At 44.9% G+C, this 20010-nt stretch overlaps 2 protein-coding genes across 3 annotated transcripts in view; one reads left to right on the top strand and one right to left on the bottom strand.

Annotated features, from left to right (window-relative positions):
• Nucleotides 1–18473, bottom strand: part of eif5b (eukaryotic translation initiation factor 5B) — a 141330-nt gene extending 122857 nt beyond the window's left edge. For both annotated transcript variants that reach the window (XM_038818175.1, XM_038818174.1), the window contains exon 1: nt 18305–18473. In XM_038818175.1, coding sequence (XP_038674103.1) covers nt 18305–18339 — 35 coding nt within the window. In that variant the 5' untranslated portion in view covers nt 18340–18473. The remainder of the gene's footprint in view (nt 1–18304) is intronic.
• A 33-nt stretch (nt 18474–18506) lies between these two features.
• Nucleotides 18507–20010, top strand: part of txndc9 (thioredoxin domain containing 9) — a 29867-nt gene continuing 28363 nt past the window's right edge. Inside the window, exon 1 of the mRNA XM_038818177.1 lies at nt 18507–18677. The gene's annotated coding sequence lies outside the window, so the exon portion shown is untranslated. The remainder of the gene's footprint in view (nt 18678–20010) is intronic.

The raw sequence follows: 20010 nt of genomic DNA on the forward strand, positions 1-20010 counted from the left end.
CGAGTAAATAAATCAGATTCACAAGTTAACTGTCAAGCATTGTTTGAAAGTTTAAACAGGGCAGCCGGACTCAGATTGTTCAAAGCATTGCCCTGAGGACTGAATCAGTAAATGACTATCATTTATTTGAATTCTATCAATGGAATGACAGCTAACCTCCTACCCCTGCCATATTTCCAATATGTGGATAATACATTTGCTATATTTAAATCCGTAGCACCATGTAGATAATTTCCTTGCATGGTTTAATGAGCTCCATCCCACACTCCAATTCACCTTTGAAATAAAGTACGAGAGTAAGCTTGCAGGGAACATAAAAACTGACTGTAAAAGTTTATATAGGTATGTGAAGAGAAAAAGATCAGTGAAGCCAAATGTAGGTCCCTTACGGTCAGAAACAAGGAATTTATAAGGGACAAAGAAATGGCTGAGCAACTAAATACATACTTTGGTTCTATCTTCACAAATGAGGACACAATCAGTTCCCAGAAATGTTGGGGAATGCAGGATTTAAGGAGAGGGAGGAACTGAAGGAGATCAATAATAACAGTAGAGAAATAGTGTTGGGGAAATTGATGGGATTAAAGGCTGATAATTCCCCAGGGCCCGTTAATCTACATCCCAGAGTACTTAAGGAAGTGGCTCCAGAAATAGTGGATGCATTGGTGGCCACCTTCCAAGATTCTATAAACCCTGCAACTGACTGGAGGGTAGCTAATGTAACTCCACTATTTAAAAAGGGAGGTAGAGAGAAAACAGGGAATTATAGACTCGGAAGCCTGATGTCAGTAGTGGGAAAAATTCAGGAATGCATTATCAAAGATTTTATAGCAGAGCACTTAGTAAACAGTGGCAGGATGGAACAGAGTATGGATTTATGAAGGGAAAATCATGCTTGACAAATTTACTGAAATTCTTTGAGAATGTAATGAGTAGAGTTGTGGAGGGGTGACATGGATGTGGTTTATTTGGACTTTCAGAAGGCTTTTGACAAAGACTGCACAAGAGATTACTGTGTAAAATTAAAGCGTATGGGATTAGGGATACTGTATTGAGATGGATAGAAAACTAGTTGGCAGACAGGAAACAGTAGAAATTAACGGGTCTTTTTCAAATTGGCAGGCAGTGACTAGTGGGATACCACAGGGATCGGTGCTAGGACCTCAGCTATTCACAATATATATTAATGATTTAAATAAGGGAACTGAATGCAATATCTACAAATTTGCAGATGACACCAAGTTGGGTGGGAGGGTGGGCTCCGAGGAGGATTCAGTGCGATTTGTCAAAGGTGAGTGAGGGGGGAAATGAATGGCAGATGCAGTATAATTTGAATAAATGAGAGGTTATCCACTTTGATAGCAAAAACGAGAAGGTAAGGAGAGGGTATGTTCAACTTTTACATATACATAAAAAATAGTGCGCGCAGTTTTGGTCTCCTTATCTGAAGAAGGATGTTCTTGCGCTAGAAGGAGTACAGCGAAGGTTTACCAGATTGATTCCTGGGACGGTGGGCTTACATATGAGAGTTTGAATCGGTTAGGCTTGTATTCGCTGGAGTTCACAAGAATGAGGGGAAATCCCAAAGAAATCTATAAAATTCTAACAGGACTAAACAGGGTAGATGCAGGAAGGTTGTTCCCGATGGTGGGTGTATCCAGAACCAGGGATCAGTGTCTGAGGATACGGGGTAGACCATTTAGGACAGAGATGAGGAGAAAGTCCTTCGCCCAGAGTGTGGTTGGCTGGTGGAATTTGTTACCACAGAAAGAAGTTGAGGTCAAAACATTGCATATTTTCAAGAAACAGTTAGATATAGCACTTAGGGCAAAGGGGGTCAAAGGATATGGGGGCGGAAAAGCGGGATTAGGCTATTGAGTTGGATGATCAGCCATGATCGTAACAAATGGCAGCTTGAAGGGCCGAATGGTCTCCTCCTGCCCTTATGTTCTATGTTTCTATTCCGAATGGTCTCCTCCTGCTCCTATATTCTGTTTCTATGAAATAGAAGTGTGAAATAAACTCTCTTTCTTTGATGTACTGGTTCAGAAATCTGCCGGCAGTCCTCTAACACAAGTCTACCACAAGCCTACCGTCACTGGTCAATACACTGGTTGGGATTCTTACAGTTCCATGCACTCTAATTGGCAACTTTGTAAATAGGGCCCGATCCATTTGCTCACCATACAAGCGTGATACTGAAATAGAGTGCATCAAAAGAACCCTGGAGGATAATGGCCACCCTGATCAGATAATTTTGCGCTGTATATCATGCAAAGTCATTAACGGGCTACGGCAGTCACTTTCAGCCTTGAAAAGTGCCCACTCAGCCTACCTCAGATCACCCTAGAAGGGCAAGGTATCTCAAAAGTTTGAGCAACAGGTGAAGCTAGCTGTTTTCACACTGTTACTATGCAGACGCAACACGTGTGATATTCACCACTGACAAGATGCTGCCGTAAAGCTAAAAAAAAACATTGTCTACCACACAAATGAGTAATGAGGTATATAAATTTCAGTGCAAGGGTGATGCTCGGTATATAGACCATACATCCTAAAGACTGGTGTATCATATCAAACAGCATGTCCCTTCTGCTGTTCGCAGCAGACAAGGTACTAACTATACCCAACCAGCCCTTGCTTACAAAACTTAAAACAGTGTCCAACAATAGACGATTGGACAAAATTTGCTAAATAATCCTCAGTGTGCTAAAAATTACACTGATAGCCAAGTTAGGATGGTCAGTCAGACTCAGTGTGGTGCATTTGCACTCACTGGAAGATACTTACATTAATGAATAGGGTCCTATTCTTTGTAGACAGAAAGAACATATCCAACACATTGCACCTTCTGCAGCTAAAAAGAAAGTGGTAGCCATTTGCTGGTTCATTCCTCATGGCAACACCTTGACCAGAGTCATGTTGCCTGGTTTAAATTTTCAAACAATGCTTGGCAGTTCACGATCAGTCACCATCAACTGGTACACTCTCCATGGCAACATCTCTATCAGAGTCCACTTGCCAACCAATCAGCACTCTCATCTCATACAGTTGCTCCCCTAACATTGATATTGGTGTAATTGTCCTGATGAGTGCAAGACTAAAAGCTTAAACAAAATGTATTTTTTCAGCAATATTCAAGAGATAAAAGGGATTTTTTTATCTGTAAGCAATGGCATTACAGATCAACTGATAAATATGTATTACAAATGCGAATCTGGTTATTGTTTGTCCTAGCTGTCACGGCAATTCTTATGTTGTAAGGACAAAGGTGCTGCTACATTAAACACTGCTGGAATCCACATTTAGCACAGACTACAAGTGGATATCACTCATCAAACTAAAACACTAACTAATGTTTTTCCTGACTTTTAAACCATTCATATTTCCTATTAGTCGTTAATAATAAAATTTTAAATTTGAATATTCTGAGAGAATCAGGTGATGACCAAACCAAAATCCAGTTGTATGGATAAAGTGGATGAAGGAACACGGTTACATTTTTCAATAACGTATGCAATAATCACCAAGCAAGGCAATTACTTTCGCAGTGGCTAAATGGAGCTCTCTGAACCCACCACTGAATTTTGTCAGGAGGCAGTCTTTAATGATGTGAGTCAATGATGCACCACTGCTGCAGTACAGGTTCCTTGCAAGGCACCACCTATGCTAATTGCCTACACAAAGGCCTTGGCCAATGTGGAGATGGTTCAGGAGTGCCCAATGTTGGCATAGCATGGTTGAAGTTGGATGGGTGGGCTGTGGGACTTGTGATGAGGAAGTGTGTTTTTTTTTAAATATAAATTTTAAAAAAGAGTACCCAATTCATTTTTTCCAATTAAGGGGCAATTTAGTGTGGCCAATCTACCGACCCTGCACATCTTGCGTTGTGGGGGCGAAACCCACACAAACACGGGGAGAATGTGCAAACTCCACACGGACAGTGTCCCAGAGCAGAGATAAACCAGGAACCTCGGCGCCTTGAGGCAGCAATGCTAACCACTGTACTACCGTGCTGCCCTGAGGAAGTGGTTTTTAATGGTGGTGTATTGGTTCCATTCCAGCTGCCATGAGACCTCTAGCTGTTATTCCTTGGCACGGTGGTCTTAGCCATACAGGCTATCATGATGGGCGGCAAGCAGCAGGTGGATTGGTACGGTCCTTGTGTAGTGGCAGGCTTGGTTGATGTAAACAGTGCTAGGAGTTTTCTTGCCAAAATTACCCTCCTTATGCGAGCGGGCGAGATGTTGCTTAGAACTGGGAGATCAGAGGGTACCCAAGTTGATGTGTATTGTTGTGACTGTGTTTTATCTCTCAGACTGTCGTGCTTACCTTACTGTCACTTAGAGATTCAAGCATTTTCTTAATTGAAACAACCAAGTGAAGAAACTGTTGCTATCTAGCTACTACAAAATTTAAAATTAGATACCGCCAGCATTAAAGATATTGTGCTGCTCTCGCAATCTTGAAGTATACAAAATTACAATTTTAAAATGCTCCTGTTGCAAGTACTTTTCTCCCTTCTGTACAATTGTTGTGAACAAGTATCAAATGCAATGAGCACATTTCCATGTCGATCCACTAATATGTACTGACTGGCCAATTGAAGATTCAATTTCACATCTTCAACTTTACTGTTAATTGAACTACCTTTTCTTCTAAAGAGAGTCAGTTGTTGAACATGTTTAAACCCACTGCCATGCTTAAATGTCCAAATGAAAGCATTGAGAAATTTATTTTTATTATTTCATTTTCTGACTTTGACCTTTTGAAGTTATCACAAGCTGTTTGCCGTAAGCAAGAAATCATTTCTGTATTACTTGAAAGTGGAATTGTCTGCAAGATTGCTTCTATCGAGTCCTTTGCTAGCTGGACTTATTAGAGAATATGACTTTAAATGATTCTCAATTAAAATCAATAGAGATAAATAAAACAGATTCTTATTTACACCTGAGAATCACCCAATCTCTTTAAATAACCCCAGCAGGGGCTTGTGGTCAGTATAAACTGTGAAAGGCCGCCCATACTCATACTGGCGTAATTTTCGCACCGCGAATACCACTGCCAAGTCTTCCTTCTCTATCTGGGCGTAGGTCCGCTCGGCATCCGCCAGCGTGTGGGACACAAAAGCTCGAAGTCACTCCGAGCTGTTAGGCATGCGGTGTGCCAGGACCACCCCGATGCCTTATTGTGAGGCATCACACATGAGGAACAGGGGCTTGTCCGGGTTGAAATGGGTAAGTAATTCCTCTGACAAGAGCCGCTGCTTCACCTCGTGAAATACTTTCTGGTGCGGGGAGCCCCAGTCCCACTTCTGTCCCTTCTTCAGTAGTTGGTGGAGCAGACTAAGCAATGTGGCCATCCTGGGCATGAACTTCCCGTAATAGTTCACCAGGCCAAGAAAAAGAGCAGAGTTCCATTTGATCATGAGGGATAGGGGCCTGGCGAATCACCCGCACCTTTTTCTCCACTGGTTAGAGGTCTCTGCTATCCACCCGGTAGCCAAGGTATGTGACTTCTGGCACTTAGAAAATGCACTTCTCCCTCCGGTGGACCCCTTCCCGAGCAAAACGCTCGATGACCTCCTTTAGGTTCTCCACGTGTTCCTGATGTGAGGTCCCAGTGATGAGAACATCGTCCAGGTAGACGACCAGCCTTAGCAACCCTCGCAAAATGTTTTCCACAGCCCTCTGGAATATCGCACAAGCCAAGGAGACTCAAAAGTGCAACTGCGTATATTCGTACAATCCCCGTTGAGTACTGATTGTAACATATTTCCGGGAACTTGGCTCGAGCACCAGCTGCAAGTATGTGTGTGTCTCATATACTGCTTAGTGAAAAATTTTCCGCCACGGAGCCGGGTGTAGAGATCCTCAATCCGAGGGACCAATACCAAGTTCACGGTCATTTTATAGTCCCAACAGAGTGGCACCGACCCCCCGGCTTCAACACGGGGACCACGGCTACGGCCCAATCGGCATAGTGGCAGGCGAATAATCCCCAGCTGCTCCAAAGAGCTCCTGGTCTACCTTGGCACCAAGTACATATGGCACAGAGCAGGCGCGGAAATACCAGGACTCGGCACTTTCCTCCACATTTATCATGGCCATAGCTCCTTTAATAGTCCTGAAAAAACAGAGGGGAACTTTGACAGCACTCCATTTGATCCACGGGCGTACATCACACAGTCAATCGCACCCCAATAGGCTGGGCTCATTGTCTTGGACTACCACCAATGGTAGGCATGCGGACTGGTCTCTGTATGCCAGGGGCACATAGGTGGTGCCCTCAATTTCTAATGACTCCCCGGTATACATGGCCAGTGGGGCCCCGTGTCATGAACCTCTAGGTGGCTGAAGACCTGTCCGGATGACAGCAAACATGCGTAGATTGACGACCGAAACTGCCGCTCCCGTGTCCAGTTCCATTTCGGTGGGGTGTCTGTTTAACAGCAGTGTCACCTGGATAGGTGCCACCCTTGAGGCCAATCACACAGAGCAGCGGTAGGGCTGGCTCCTCAGCGCCCAAGTCCTCCTGGAAATGCATGGATCGCGCCTCTTAGGTGAAACGACGACTTGTTCGTTGCCGGGGAACGGCGTTGTAGCGCGATTGTCCGGCGCCTCGTTCCTGGGCTTGGATTCCCGCTCGTTACTGGCATCTGGGAATGCTGAATCGGGGGAAGCTCCACGGTTGCTCCGAGGCAAGTCGCAGCAGCGGTTTCGGGGCCTGCGGTGGCTTCCGACCTCCGAAGTCCCAGTCACCTCGCTTCCGGTAGCCGTCAGCCGGTGGCCTCAGCGACATTCAAAGTTCAGGACTGCCAGGTCCTGGAGTTCCTGGAGTCCGTGGTCAGCACTGTCCCGAGCGAGCACTCTGCCGATGGTCTTGTCAAAGTCTCCATTAACAGCTTCTGCTGTGTTTCCCGGTCCCGGAGTCCGCAAACCAAGCGATTCCACAGCAATTCAGCCAGGGCGGCTCCGAACTGACAGAGGGCAGCGAGTCCCCGTAAATGTACTAAGTATTCCCCGGTGGACTCAGCCAGTGTCTGTAATGTGGTATGGAACCTGTAACTTCAGACAATAATTGGTGGCTGTGGATTTAAGTGACGGCCCACCCGTTCGATCAGCGTGGCAAATGGCAACCCGTCTGATTAAGTCAATTTTCTGATTCGTGCATAAGGTAGTCTGCCAACATCGGTCAGCAAGGTGACGGTCTGTCACTAATCACAAGTGATGGCGTTTGTGCGGAAAAAAAGTTGAAGTCTTCAAGCGGGTGAACGGGAATATCACGGGATTTGTGTGGGCAAACAAGACCCCGCGAGTTAAAAGACTGTTTTTGGAGCGCAGTCGGTGGGGGGAGGGGGCAGAGGGTTGGCGCTTCCGAACCTCTGTAGCTATTACAGGGCTGCTAATGTGGCCATGATTAGGAAATGGGTAATGGAGGAGGGGTCAGCGTGGGGGCGGCTAGAGGCGGCGTCATGCAAAGGCACCAGCCTAGGGGCACTAGTAACGGCACCACTGCCGTTCTCGCCGGCACGATACACCACAAGCCCAGTGGTGACGGCGGCACTGAGGGTTTGGAGAAGGCACAGGAAGGAGGGGCCTCAGTTTGGACCCCGATACGGAACAATCATAGATTTGTTCTGGGCAAGACAGACGGGGGGTTTCAAAGCTGGCACAGGGCAGGCATTAGAAGGATGGGAGACCTGTTTATAGTTGGGTCCTTCCCGAGCTCGAAGGCGCTGGAGGAGAAATTCAGCCTGCCCCCTGGAAACGCCTTCAGATACCTTCAAATCCGCGGCTTTCTCATAAAACAGGTGGGGACATTTCCGTTGCTACCCCCTCATAGGATACAGGACAGGGTGGTGTCTGGCATCTGGGTAGGGAGGGGAAGGTGTCGGACATCTACCAAGAACTGCAGGAGGCAGGGGAAGCCCCAGTGGAGGAACTGAAGGGCAAGTGGGAGGAGGAGCTGGATGAGGGCCTGTGGGCTGATGCCCTAGGCAGGGTAAATTCCTCATCATGTGCCAGGCTCAGCTTAATTCAGTTTAAAGTGGTACATCGGGCACACATGATGACAGCAAGAATGAGCAAGTTCTTTGGGATGGAGGATAGCTGCGTGAGATGTTCAGGGAGTCCAGAGAACCATGTCCATATGTTCTGGGCATGCTCGGCACTTAAGGAATTGTGGCAGGGCTTTGCAAAGACTATGTCCAGGATCTTGGACAGGCGGATGAAGCAGAGTCCAGAAATAGCGATCTTTGGGGTGGCAGAGGATCAGGGAGTGCAGGACGCGAAAGAGGCCAAGGTTTTGGCCTTTGCCTCCCTGGTAGCCCGGAGACGGATCTTGTTAATATGTGGAGAGACGCAAAACCCCTCTGTGTGGAGGCCTGGGTTAGTGACATGGCTGGGTTTCTCAGCCTGGAGCGAATAAAGTTTGCCTTGAGAGGGTCCTTGCTGGGGTTCTCCCGGCGGTGGAAGAGTGGTGGAGGCAGAGACCGTCATAACATTTACGAAGTATTTAGATGTGCACCTACGATCCCAGGGCATACAAGGCTATGGCCAAGTGCTGGAAAATGTGCTGCATGATTCTATAATTCTAAACCATATCAGAGTATGAATTATCACTACATTTAAAGGTTACTGGCACTGAATACACAAGGAAATTTATTTGTTTTCTTGGAAAATAGATTGCTAAATATTTAACTAGTCTGACAAATCAAAAGCCAAAGCAGAAGCTATACAATTCGGATAAAGTTTTGTGATAAAATCATGAAATTTTCTTCCAAGTACAGTGAGATAAGTTACACTAAACAGACTTTTAGTGACTGAAACAATCAATATTTTTTCATACTCCGAATCATACAAGATTAACATTGATTTAATTGATTCTCCTTGACAGCTTGTTGATGGACAAAGGTTACAATGAAGCTCACTGGCTGAAATTATTGATATTTTTGGGAAACAGGGAACGCTTCATGTGGTTTGGACTTTGTCTTGTAATAAGTCATTCCATTTAAATTGAAGTCTTATCACAGAAGTTAAGTTGCTTCAGTCTTGTGTTGCAGTGCTTCATTAGAAAAATAAAATAAAATTTTGTTCTAGAAATCTTAGATCACGAGTTTTTGAATGGATGTCTTAACATTTGCGCCTTATTCTAAAAGGCACGTGAACCTTTAGTCAAAGTAAGATGTTTAAATGATAATCTAATCTTCCTATTTAGTCTATTACCATGTGGGGTTTTCTCGACCTCTGAAAATTGCGAGTTGATCTCTGAAAATAACAACTAAATTACACTTCCACCACCTCAAGGATTCATTTCTCTAATGGTGACACTTTTACAAACTCCCTAACAGCACTGCATGTGTACCTACATGCCAGAACTGCAACAGCTCAAGAAGGCACTCACCATCACTTTCTCAAGGGCATCGAGGAATAGGCAATAAATGCTGGCCAGCCAGCAAGCCCACATTCAACGAATGGAATAAAACAAAACAAAACAGGTATTATTGGGGTATTGGTTCCCTGTTCCCACTGGAAAAATGTATTGACATTGGTGTCACATCACTCCATATTCTTATTCTGCCTCATCTGTGCAATATTCTCCAGCTATTTGTTCTCACACCAGGTATCTTGGACTCCTTTGACACGGATGGTTCTTTCAATGTCCATCTCTTCCACTTTGCCATGAAGCCACACTTGGTCACAACATTCCTCTGCAATTTTTTCCTGAAACCATTTTTTCCCTTTCATTTCTCTATAAAAAAATATTTTTCTTTTGCAAATTAGATGCTCATTTCTCCTAAGAGTCCATATTTGTTAAGTACAGATATATTTATTTTTAGATGAGGAGCATTATAATCTGCCTCTTCTTTCATGTTCCAACCTGAATAAGAGGAATAATTTTGAAAATGAAAGTCGTAAATTCTGATACTCCCAATATCCTAATGTTATGCAATGTCAATAAATGGAAGCAAAGTAAAGAAAACAGCATGAATTAACTAGTACATATTTTACTCCTACTTAGAGGAATTTGTTACTTCCACTTCATGCATCTCGGCATGCATGGGCAGCATGGTAGCACAAGTGGATAGCACTGTGGCTTCACAGCGCCAGGGTCCCAGGTTTGATTCCCTGCTGGGTCACTGTCGGTGTGGAGTCTGTACGTTCTCCCCATGTCTACATGGGTTTCCTCTGGATGCTCCAGTTTCCTCCCACAGTCCAAAGACGTGCAGGTTAGGTGGATTGGCCGTGCGAAATTGCCCTTTGTGTCCAAAAAGGATAGGAAGGGTTATTGAGTTACGGGGATAGGGTGGAAGTGAGGGCTTAAGTGGGTTGGTGCAGAGTCAATGGGCCGAAAGGCCTCCTTCTGCACTGCATGTTCTATATTCTATCTCATAGGTGGACAACAAAAGGAATTTGTCACATTAAGGTCTGACATTCTAATGTATTCTCCCTCACCAAAACAACCCCACCCCCTCCCATCCCATCCAAATTCAGCATGCTTATTCTAATTTCCGATGTAACCAAACGCAATTCTGGTTTCCACCTAAAAATTGACTCGACTATTATTCCAAACTTTAAAAAGACCAGTTTCACAAAATATCTGACTGAAATTTGTGAAAGAAAGGCAAAGTGCTTCTGTTGATATGTGACAAATTAAAGCACGGGCTAATAGCACATAGCGAAGTTACTTCATTTGAAATAAAAATATAGAAATCAGCAAGGTTCTAGACCTGATCCCCATTTATACTGCATTTGTTAATTTCATCAGGATCACTACAAATCGCTTCAACACGTCCAGCTAAGAAACAGAAATCTTAGCTGGGATTTGCACTGCTGTAGGCTATCTAATAATCCAGGCTGGAAACTGCATGTGTGGTGTCTATTCATCTTCCCTCCCCTACTCCACCATACACGGGTTTCACAGGAAATTAAGTATTTTTCATAGGTCGTGTCACGGTTGCACCGTATGAACCAGGGTCCCAGGTTCAATTCCCGGATTGGGTCACTGCCTGTGCAGAGTCTGCATGTTCTCCCTGTGTCTGCGTGGGTTTCCTCCCACAAGTCCCAAAAGATGTGCTGTTAGGTGAATTGGACATTCTGAATTCTCCCTCTGTGTACCAGAGTCGGTGCCGGAATATGGCGACTAGGGGCTTTTCAGAGTAACTTCACTGCAGTGTTAATGTAAACCTATTTGTGACAATAAAGATTGTTATTATGCATCAGCAACAAAGTTCCACAAACAGTAGTTAATGGCCAGATAATCTATTTTTTTAAAAAATATTTTTATTCTCCTCCTTTTTCACATTTTCTCCCAAATTTGCACCCACCAACAATAAACAATAAGCAGTAACGGATATAATGTCAATCCCCATATCAACAACAACAATCCCATCCTCCCACCAACCCCGAAACAACTGCTCGCATGTTAACCTAATTAATTAACAAAAAGGAATCAGGAATTACCCATAGTCACCATTAACACATACAGTCCCTCTCCCCCCAACCCTCCCTCGATGTGATCCAATTCTCAAAAGTGCATAATGAATAACGCCTATGAATTGTTGAACCCCCCCCCAATCCTTCCCCTCAGTTCAAAATTGACCTTTTCAAGCGTCAAGAATTCCAGCAGGTCCCCCCGCCACGCCAGGGCACAGGGTGGAGAGGTTGATTTCCACCCTAACGGGATCTGCCGTCGGGCAAACAACGAGGCGAAGGCTACAACATCTGCCTCCGCGCCCGTTTCCAACCCCGGCTGATCCAACGCCCCGAATATGGCCTCCCGATGGCCTGGGTCCAGTTTCACGTGCACCACTTTAGAGATTATAGATAATCTGTTTTAGTGACTTCTGATTGAGTTTTAATATTGGATCGGCCTTGGATATTTTACATCCTCTTGAGAGGCCAGAGGAGCCTCAGTTTAATGCCTCATGCCAAATACAACAGCTCCAACAGTGCAACACTCCCTCAGTTCTGGTCTGGAGGGTCAGCAGTGCTCAAGTCTGTGGAACTTGAACCCATGTTAATCTTTTGATTCAGATTTCACAGATCACAATTGAAAATCTGAAGATACAAAAAAAAGAGGACAGCAACAGAAATCGCTGTCATAATTCTCCTTTTGGTACCGAAATTAATTTCCCCACCACACCAAAAAATGTTATCGTTTAAATCTTTCTTTGTTGATCTTAATAACGATTCATGTTTATCCACAAAAGAAGTTACTATGCTTAATAAGGGAGATGAAAACAAAAAAAAAAAACTGGAGATGTGATATTCATTTCCATCAAATCGCACCCAATGTAACAGCACATTTAGCCTGATGCAGGCAGTGCCGAGCATGACCCTGCTATTAAATGGAACTTTGCTTCATGTCTGGGCCTCGGCAAGGGACGCCACACCAAGGCCACATTTAGTCCCGTTTCCTGCACTAACAAGCTCGCTCACCAGTGTAGGAAGAGATCGGGGCTCCATTCTGGACCACTCATCACAGCCTCCAGACTCCCCCAACGCCCCAACTCTCCAATAAAGGGGGTTATTTGGCCCCTGCACCCCACCTCATAAGGGTAGGGTATCCCTGGTTCCGATCCCCAACATGGGCATGATGCCATCTGGGCATCGTGGCACTGCCATCCCTAGCACTGCCAGAGTGCCTGACCACTTAGTAGACATCCTGAGGTGCTGGTACACCTGGTCCATATTTGTGGAAACCCGTGCTAAACGGTGTTGGCTCAGGGTCTCGCGGTGAGGCTGTTAGGTTGCAGCGCTGGTTAGATCTGGCATAGACATATATAAAAAAGTGAGATTAACTGCTCACTTGAATATGAAAATCTGGGTCCTGACCTCAATGGGTGAGAGCCAAATTGCGACGCCTAATGAGATCGCATTAGATCTCGAGGGGCATGACGACGCCTGTAAATCTCACGATAGGCCTCTCCCGAGGTTTACCGGCCTCGTCGCGCCCATAGTCGGGTGCTGCAAGGCCAAAAGAACGCACCCATTGTGATTATCACATACATACACATGTTAATTTGTCTGGAAACATGACAAAAATTACCACAAGAGGACCCTATCATGAGCAGCAAAATTTTTTAAACCATCAAGAGACAGAAAATAAATGATATCCTCCTAAAACACTGTAAACTTCAATTGGCACAAAAACCTATCTCCATCCACCTCCTCAACCTGGCTGAATCTGTTTTCTCAATGAACAATTTATATTTTACCTCTTTTCAAACCCTCCAAATAAAAACCATTGATACTGGTACCCGTATACCCAACATTTTGTTGGGAGTGTGGAACATTTCAGGTTGCAGTCCTACTTGGACCTTCCCCTAAATTATTTTCAGGTACGCTAATGCTGTTTTGGTGTCACTTCCTGCTCTCAGTCAGAATTGGACACACACACATTTCTGCCACTTCAACCAAACACATCATTCCATTCCCTCTCCTCTCCTTTTAGCATTCCAAAGGGACTGCCCCATCCGCGACAGTCTGTTCACTCCTCAAATCACCCCTAACATGCCAATCCCCTTCCTATGGCACCTTTTCATGCAGGTGCAACACCTGCCTTTCTACCCCTTGTTTCCTCACCATCTAAAGCTCTAAAAACTTCTTCCAGGTGAAGCAGCGATTTATTTGCACTTCTTTCATTTTAAAATATTGTGTTCGCTGCTCACAATGCAGTCGCCTTGACACTTGAGGAGGTCAAATGTAGATTTGAAAAGACGCTTTGCATTTTCTTTGACCTTGAGCTTTCAGTGACCTGTCATTTTAATTTTACACTTTGTTGCTACGCTTATATAGCTATCCTCAATCCATGGCAATGTTCCAATGACGTTCGCAGTGAGCTTCATTTTTTGATTTGTCACTCTGTATTCAATATATATTTTTTTAATGTTTTTTATTGAGTTTTCATATTTTATATTGAACAAATAACAAATTATTAGAGAGAGAAAAGAAAACACGCAAAAATTAACATATATATTTACAGGTAAGCATCTTCGTAATAACAACTGTGGCCGCCCCCTTTAGTCGGCATACATATTTAACATTCCCCAATATGGACATGTTTATAGGCATTTATTTACAGTTTGGTTTTGGACCTTAGCTAGCCATCAAACCCCCATAACGAACCCGTAGCACCCCCCCCCCCCCCCGATTCCCATCCATTTCCCCGATTCTTGGCCACCCGACTATTCTTCTTGTACGTTGGCCACAAACAGGTCCCGGAACAATTGCATGAATGGCTCCCACGTTTTCTGTGGAAGCCGTCGTCCGCCCCTCGGATGGCGAATTTGATTTTCTCCATTTGGAGAGATTCCGAGAGGTCGGACAGCCAGTCTGCAGCTCTGGGCGGTGCTGCTGACTGCCAGCCAAACAGGATTCTACGGCGGGCGATCAGGGAGGCAAAGGCAAGGGCGTCCGCCCTCCTCCCCAGGAATAGATCTGGCTGGTCTGAAACCCCGAAGACCGCCACTATCGGGCATGGCTCCACCCTCACCCCCACCACTTTGGACATAGCCTCGAAGAAGGCTGTCCAGTACTCTACAAGTCTGGGGCTTGACCAGAACATGTGGGCGTGATTGGCCGGGCCTCTTTGGCACCGTTACATCTGTCCTCCACCTCCGGGAAGAACCTACTCATACGGTTTCTTGTTAAGTGGGCTCTATGTACCACTTTTAGTTGCGTCAGGCTGAGCCTTGCGCACGTGGGGGTGGAGTTGACCCTATGCAGTGCTTCACTCCAGAGTCCCCACCCTATCTCAATCCCCAGGTCGTCCTCCCATTTCATTCTTGTTGCGTCCAGTACGGTGTCGTCCCTTTCTACCAGTCGGTCATACATGTTGCTACAGTTCCCTTTCTCTAGGATACTTGCGTCCAGTAGGTCTTCCAGTAGTGTCTGTCGTGGCGGTTGTGGGTACGTCCTTGTCTCCTTTCGTAGGATGTTTTTGAGCTGCAGGTACCGTAGCTCGTTCCCCCCAGCTAGCCGAAATTTCTCTGTCAGTTCGTCCAGTGTTGCGATCCTGTCGTCCATGTATAGGTCCCTGACTGTCAGTGTCCCCCCGTCCTGCCTCCACCTTTTGAAGGTGGCGTCAGTCAGTGCTGGTGTGAACCTATGGTTGTTGCAGATGGGAGCCTTGTCCGACATTTTGGTCAGGCCAAATTGCTGCCGCAGTTGGTTCCAGGATTGGAGGGTGGCTGTCACCACTGGGCTGCTGGAGTGTTTTTTGGGTGGGGATGGGAGTGCTGCCGTGGCGAGGACCCGGAGGGAGGTCCCCATGCAGGAGGCCTCCTCCGCACGCACCCACTCGGCTTCTGGCTCCTGGATCCATCCCCTTACTCGCTCGGCTGTTGCCGCCCAGTGGTAGAATTGTAGATTCGGGAGGGCTAGCCCCCCCCCTGGATTTTGTTTTTTGTAGGACCTTCTTTGGGATCCTAGCATTTTTACCCCCCCCCCCCCCCCCCCATACGAACGCCATGATAAGTTTGTCCAGCACTTTGAAAAAGGCCTTGGGGATGTAGATCGGAATGGATCTAAACAGGAAGAGGAACCTGGGCAGTACGTTCATTTTGATCGTCTGGACTCTCCCCGCGAGGGAGAGTGGGAGTGTATTCCATCTTTGCAGGTCCTCTTTTACTTCCTCCGTCAGGCTGGTGAGGTTCCATTTGTGGATCCCTTTCCAGTCATGGGCTATTTGGATCCCCAGGTAGCGGAATTTGTGTCGGGCTTGTTTGAACGGCAGCCCCTTTAGTGCTGCCCTCCCCCCCCTGCAGGTGTACTGGGAAGATCTCGCTTTTGCTCATGTTGGGTTTGTAGCCCGAGAAGGCTCCAATCTCTTTCAGGAGCGCGATGATTCCGTCCATGCTGCTTTGTGGGTCCGAGATGTAGAGGAGCAGATCATCTGCATAGTGAGACTCTGTGCTCTCGGATCCCCCTCCAATTTGTTGCTGCCCTGAGCGCGATTGCTAGCGGTTCGATTGCTAGTGCGAACAGCAGCGGGGACAGTGGGCATCCTTGTCTGGTGCCCCTGTGCAGCTGGAAGTATTGGGAGTTGGCATTGTTGGTCCGTACACTCGCCATGGGAGCGTTGTATAGGAGCTTTACCCAAGCGGTGAACCCTGTTCCAAGCCCGAACCACTCCAGTACCTCTATGAGGTATTTTGTATTCAATATTTTGTCCAACAATTTCAGACCATACTCTATGTGTTCCAATTATATTTAGTTTTATTTTCATATGTCTCGTTTTTCTTGTTTTGCTTTCAGATGGCAGCTGTTCATTATTCAGCCATCCACACCTCCTCTGGACTCAGCTTTTGTTTTATTTGTCCCATTACCAATGTGTTTGGCTCTGTCCCCCAAACTATTCTGTCATTTAACTGCTCCCATCTCAGATCTTCCTTTCTATACTGCTTCCATCATTCCCATTTCGTTCCGTAAAAGCCATTAACATTTCTAACTTTCTCAGTTCTGATGATAGGTCACAGCCTGTTTCTTTCTTCACAGATGCTGCTTGACATGCTGGGTTTTCTATTTATTTCAGATTTCCAGCATCCACAGTATTTTGCTTTTGTGTTTGAAACTCAGCACATTTGATATGCTTTTTTTAAAAAATCTAGATTGTTCTTTCATGCACCCTCTTTTTTGCTTCAGGTTTCCTGATCTATACACACATAAAAGCAGTTTTTCGTCGCTGCCCTTTCCTCACACTTGTTCTGTCTCCTACAAGCAACCATATTTCTAACCTGCTCCCTGGCCCACTTTTTGTATTTAGTCTCATTCTCTCTGATGATTAATAATGACAGCTTGCATCATAAACTTGACCAATACATTTTATCTGAAATTAATGTATTTATTTTTGGTTTAAAAAGGACATATAGTGCAGGGCTGTGCTTGTGATGGTGTTGGGAGTCCTTCCTTCATGGCCAGTATGATTCAAAGTCCAATGCACACCATAGGTTAGGCTGCCAGATATGGCACGTTAGCTAAAATTAAGCAATATCCTGATCAGTTTAATAAGCTCAGAAAGCAAGATTTTCTGGGCTAATTATGTTTTTCATACCAGGAATTAACACATGATAGGTGCAAGAAACTGCACTTGTGGGGATTGCAATAAGACATGCTGGATCATTCCTGCTGATCACGCAAAAGGCGAATTTAACTAACATTAACTAACATTTAAACCTCTTGACGGAGGGAAAAATTCCATGAATGTGCTAAACAGAGGAACAGTCAGAGTGAATGTGAGATTAATTATACAATTGTAAAATATTTTTCAAAGTTATACTTGTAAAAGGCCAAGCTTAATCAAACAATAAAACTTTCTAGTGCTTCCATTCTTGGATAATGGATGACGAAAGAGCCGATCAGTAATCCCTACAGATTTTCTATTCCTTTCATTAAGCAAACTTTTAAAAGGAAAATTGAAATGCAGGCAAGATTTAGAAAAAGGCAAATCTAATTGGATATTTGCTTTTACTAACCCCAAAATCTTTATTCTTGATGTATGCTTGGGCATAGTGAAGGGTTCATTTAGTATACCCACATATTTTGGCGTTCTATTTTTTGATCATATTCAGGATTATGTGCAATGAACACACTCACTAAACGTCGAGGCTCCGAAAGCAAACAAATAAAATCAAGGCAAAATAAGCAGCCATCTTCTGACAAAGATTTGTAACTGTTGTTATAAAGAAGATCTGTGTTATATTCAATACTATCATATGATCAGTGACTGAGTTTAAAATCAGAGTCTAGAAGTTACTGTTGGTAAAAAAAAATTATTAGATAGACACTTCACGTACTCACATGGAGTGTATGCCTGCTGCCTTAACAGGAGTGTTAAGTGACTTAAAATTTGTTATGATTCAAATTTATATTTTAAAAATTGCATCAAAATAATGTAGTGTTTTCTGCTATCTGGGGAACGTACGTTACATCCACTAAATTACATCCACTAAGTTACCAGTACACTGGATAGAAGTCGCCGATGGAAGCAAAATTCTAAACCTATAAAGAATCAGTAGGTCCATGAGGCAAGTAAATGGGGGCCAGAGAAGGAGGGAGGAGAACTGGGCCTCAAATGTACCCATTTCCACAGAAGGACCTAACGTTCACCACAATTAGAAGCATGCCAGTCCGCCCCTCTTGCGTCATGTTAGTGGAGAGAAAAGCAGGTCCCTATCACTCGAGCAGGAGCAGCAGGTCCGGCCAGCGGCCTAGGCAAGCAACAGCTTCAACAACACACTCTGCGACAACCGCTCTCAGCCACAGCGAATAAACAGAACTGCAGGCAGCTCGACACTCACTTGTCCTCGCTCTTGTTTTTCTGTTTCTTTCCCATCTTTCTCGCACTGTTCCCCCACTCTGTCACTTTTTAAAATCTCTTTCAGACATATGGTAGTTGCGTGAATCCGCGCCTGCGCAACGACGCGTTGACGCTCCGCATGGGCTGATCTGTGATTGGCTGTAACGCGGCCTCCACCTGTCGGTCCGACCTGTCAATCATTGGTCCGGAAGCATTTCCTCCCGGTAGTGCAGGGAAAAAAAAACAAACGCCCACTGGAGGTAAAAGCCATTTTCCCTTCTTTAACGAAATACGGTTTGCCTCCTACCTCGGCGTCAAATCTGCATCTCGAAAGTTGAATTTTACTCTCCTTTCCGATTCAAAGGACATATCAGGTAAATGTAATAAATTAAGAAATATCATTATTTTTTTTCATTCGTTACATTGTACATACAGTTTACCAATCCTAACAAATGGCTACAATTGAATTTGTTGAAATGTATTAGCCCTTCCCTTTATTTAAACTGTGATTAAATAATATGTATTAATAATATTTAATATTGAAAACTATTTGAGGAATTGCAATTTTTAGAATGTTTGTTCTCAGGATATTAAGTAATTCAAACACAGCAACATTTATTGACCATTCCTCGTTGCTCTTAGAATGTGATTTCTTTTTCAAAAAATATACTTTATTCATAAAATCTCTGATAAACATGGTAGAACATTTTGAATTGTTATGACTACATTTCCTCCAAAGTTACATATTCACTTGACTTTCTTCCATTCAATTGGGATGACATTACATACATATACCTCTTTACGTTACAATTTTTTCTTAAATATTTACATTGTCATGTTTCTTTCAATACCTTTATACATTGGAGCGTTAATAACCAGACCGAGGGGTTTTACAATGTTACCAGCCCCTCAGTGTACGTTTGTTGGGAGACCTTACACAGTGACCTTTCCCCATTGCACCTTGGCGGCAGCTGCCCCACGTTTGAGTGTGTCCCTCAGCACGTAATCCTGGACCTTGGAATGTGCCAGTCTGCAACACTCGGTCGAGGACAATTCTTTGAACTGGAAGATCAGCATGTTTCGGGCAGACCAAAGAGTGTATTTCACCGAGTTGATGACCCTCCAGCAGCAGTTGATGTTTGTCTCGGTGTGTGTCCCAGGGAACAGTCCGTAGAGCACAGAGCTGCTTGGAATGAACCTTGACAAATACCACTGCATCTCTCTCCAGACCTTCTTTGCAAAGGCACATTCCACAAGGAGGTGGGTGACCGTCTCATCTGCCCTGCAGCCACCTCGAGGGCAGTGTGCGACGGTGCTGAGACTTCGGGTGTACATGAGGGATCTGACTGGGAGGGCCCTTCTCACCACTAGGTCTTGGTGCTTGTTTGAAAGTTCTGGTGATGAGACGTTCTGCCAGATGACTGATAGTCTGCTCAGGGAACCATCCCAACATCCTCCACAGTCTCCTTTTCCCTGAGGGCCTCGAGGACATTACGTGTTGACCACTGCTTCATGCCTTGTGGTCAAAGGTGTATTTCTTTTTTAAAATTTCCACGAGGGACGGGTGGTATGGCACGGTCCAACTACTTGGAACGTTCCGCGGCAATGAGGCCAGGCCCATCCTTCGTAACACCGGGGACAGGTAGAACCTCAGTATGTAGTGACACTTGGTGTTTGCAAACCGGGGGTTAACACACAGCTTGATGC

This window comes from Scyliorhinus canicula, chromosome 14 (assembly GCF_902713615.1).
Source record: "Scyliorhinus canicula chromosome 14, sScyCan1.1, whole genome shotgun sequence".
Classification (NCBI taxonomy): domain Eukaryota; kingdom Metazoa; phylum Chordata; class Chondrichthyes; order Carcharhiniformes; family Scyliorhinidae; genus Scyliorhinus; species Scyliorhinus canicula.